The 2910-nt window shown below is 33.0% G+C and overlaps 1 protein-coding gene across 1 annotated transcript; it reads left to right on the plus strand.

Annotated features, from left to right (window-relative positions):
• The first annotated feature begins 1695 nt into the window (after positions 1-1695).
• LOC131062355 (F-box/kelch-repeat protein SKIP20-like) lies at positions 1696-2673 on the plus strand. Its single transcript, XM_057995991.2, has one exon. It carries the CDS (start codon positions 1696-1698, stop codon positions 2671-2673), a length of 978 nt encoding a protein of 325 aa, XP_057851974.2.
• Positions 2674-2910: the final 237 nt, after the last annotated feature.

Below are 2910 nucleotides of genomic sequence, written 5' to 3' on the forward strand. Positions count from 1 at the left end.
AACAGTCAGTGGTAAATGATGCTTTATAAAGATATAGTGAATGGGTATTTTATTGCTGGAGTTCTAAAATACTAGTATTTGTTCTTGGGCATAATCCATGGCTTTAATTTTGTATGCTAAATCCCATCCCTTAATTCAAGGTTTTCTGGAGTTTGAGCATAGCTCATGGGTCTATTACCAAATGCTGATATGAAAGTTTGAGTCTCTGCAACTTCATGAAAGGAATGTCTGGCCTAACTTTGGCCTATACTTAGGGCATTGTTTGATGTGGAAGCCAATCGTTGGGATGCTCTCTAGCTTACTTCTGTGTATTAAGTTATTAACTATTGGTCTTCTGTTGTGTCTGATGACTTTTATTATTCAAACTACTAAATCTTTACACAATTTTTTTTGAATGAAACAGATGAAAGAAACATGCATTTGGAAAGTGTGAAAAAGCTTTATCACATCCATTGCCTCCCAGAGATTTTATTGGTGCATAAAAAGTTTGTGCAGCAGAAACAAAAGCAAAGACTGGCAGGAACTTCGCTGCTTGCAGCCCTTGTCTTCTAATGTTATGAAGTTTTTTTATGCTTAGAAAATATTTGTGCCAAGAAGAAAGAACTTTAATTATTTGATACTTTAGTTATTAAGTAAAAGTTTTGCTATCTTCTCTACCTATTCCCTATCTAGGGCATAAGAAACTTTAATATTTTGCACAGAATGTAGTAGAAAATTAAATTTATGTTGAATTGGTGTTCTAAGAACTTCACTCTCAAATATAAATTTAAAAACTCAAAGTTCAACTTTATTCCAAACTCAGTAAACTGTTGAACAATAGACTATTTCCTTCTTGAGTATTGGTTCAGATGGACCATTCTTTCATAGCATGAATAATTCATTTAACACTAATTTCATATAACAAATGTTCATAATTTCATATTTCATGAAATACTAAAAATTTCTCTGAAATCACTCATGCTGATACTACCATGACTCGATCAACTTAACATGAAATACTAAATATTTCGTGTTCCCCTCTTACGTCTGTTTACTGTTATTTCACAAATATCTGTATCTATGTAGGAAGCTTTGTAATTCCTGAACATATAATGGAAGTTATAAGGTACAGGGATCTCATTTAAATTGCAGCTGTAACATCAGTCAGGAAAAAGCTATTGGTGAAAATGATTTCAAAATCACTATATATATAATTACAATGCACAATTAATTAATGTAAAATAAAGTGACTGGACGCACAAACCAAAAGAAACCCAAACTGAGAAGAAAGTTAAAAGATTACCAACCTGCCAATAGAATAATTATTCTGGAGAGATTTTCTGGGGAAGTTTTCCAAGGGTCTAATATATATGTATATTGCCCTTCATGAAGACTAATATTGTAATTAAAATATGCAGTAATTGTCTCAATGGAGGTCTAAAATGGTAGCATAGATTAACCACCCTCGGTTTTATTCTAAGTAGTTCGTAAATAATAGAAATATTTCGTTTATATGTGATATATATATATAAATTACATAAATATTTTACGGTTAATTTAGTCTCTATTATAAGGAATCCCCAAACGTGGTGACCTTTAAATCTGGAGAAGCGTTTGCAGGTATAAAGCAACGTCTACAGATCCAACAACTCGGTATAATTCTTCGAATTTGTACACACTCTAAAGCTTCATATCCTTAAGAAGAAAAAGTTGATAATGGATTTTTTGCGGGAACTCCCTGAGCAAATATTTCGAGACATCTTATTAAGACTGCCATACATATGTCACTCAAAAATTAAGCAGCTGTTGGAACCTGCCAAAGAAATGTTGGAAAGTTTTCAGTTTTATCAGGATAGAATTAAGTTTGGGCTGACTAAGAAATATATATGTTTTCTCGAGGATCATATTAGCATATCTATATACGATCCTACTGATCAGTCACGTAAACTGCTCCCTCCCACAAACGCAATCGTTCATAAGATTATAAATGTGAATCATAAGATTGTTGTGCTGGGCCAGTCACGCCATTTAACTCCATTGTTATTGATATATGATTTTTTACCTAGTATATGGAAGCATGGTGCTGAATTTCCCACCCCCAGACCTGCAAACCTAGAGTTTGCATGTTGTGCCTCACCTGATGGATCGATTTACATTGCGGGACGAAATGATAATGGTCTCAATGAACTTCGTGAAGCAGCAGTTTATAAAGTAGATGAAGACAAGTGGGAGCTTCTTCCTAAGATGCACCAGGGAATGTACAGCTGTAGGGGTGTTTTTATTGAAGGAATGTTTTATGTCATTGATATTAATAGATGTCAAAGATTTGATCCCACCACAAGAGCATGGACAACAATAAATATGTCTATTCCTAATTCTTGCCTCGATGTTATGTATGCCTTTCAACGACTAATTGCATTTACAAGTAAAGGAATAGAGCAATATGATTGGGAAGGAAATTTATGGAGGCAATTGGAAACTCTCCCTCAACACCACCCTGTTTTAAATGTTTGTGCCACAGTGTCGTGTGATCGAATTTTATTTTGTGGAATTTTTCGTAATCCTGATATCTATATTTGTAAGCTGTATATGTATAAACCTGGAGCACCTTTCTCTGAGAGGTGGATTTCTGTTGACCAACCCAATAGTTTTCTGGAAGGGATGGTTCAATCTATTGCCACCATTGAAATTTAATATATTTCTAAAATCATATCAAACATATGTTTCCTCAAAATAGACTTCAGATATCTATTTATTTGAATCAAACAATTAGTTTTCTGCTATGATATTTAAAACATATGTATCTGAAAATTTGTATGTATCTATTGTCATGATAAACATTTAATATATTTCTAAGATCATTTAAAACATATGATTGTCCTTATTGTCATATAAGTTGTGTTTTACATTTATAGCATAAATCATACGACC

Source organism: Cryptomeria japonica, unplaced genomic scaffold (assembly GCF_030272615.1).
Source record: "Cryptomeria japonica unplaced genomic scaffold, Sugi_1.0 HiC_scaffold_181, whole genome shotgun sequence".
Taxonomy (NCBI): Eukaryota; Viridiplantae; Streptophyta; class Pinopsida; order Cupressales; family Cupressaceae; genus Cryptomeria; species Cryptomeria japonica.

Bases quoted from the DNA above. Each gene is read 5' to 3' on its own strand.
- LOC131062355 (XM_057995991.2), top strand. From the start codon at position 1,696: ATGGATTTTTTGCGGGAACTCCCTGAGCAAATATTTCGAGACATCTTA.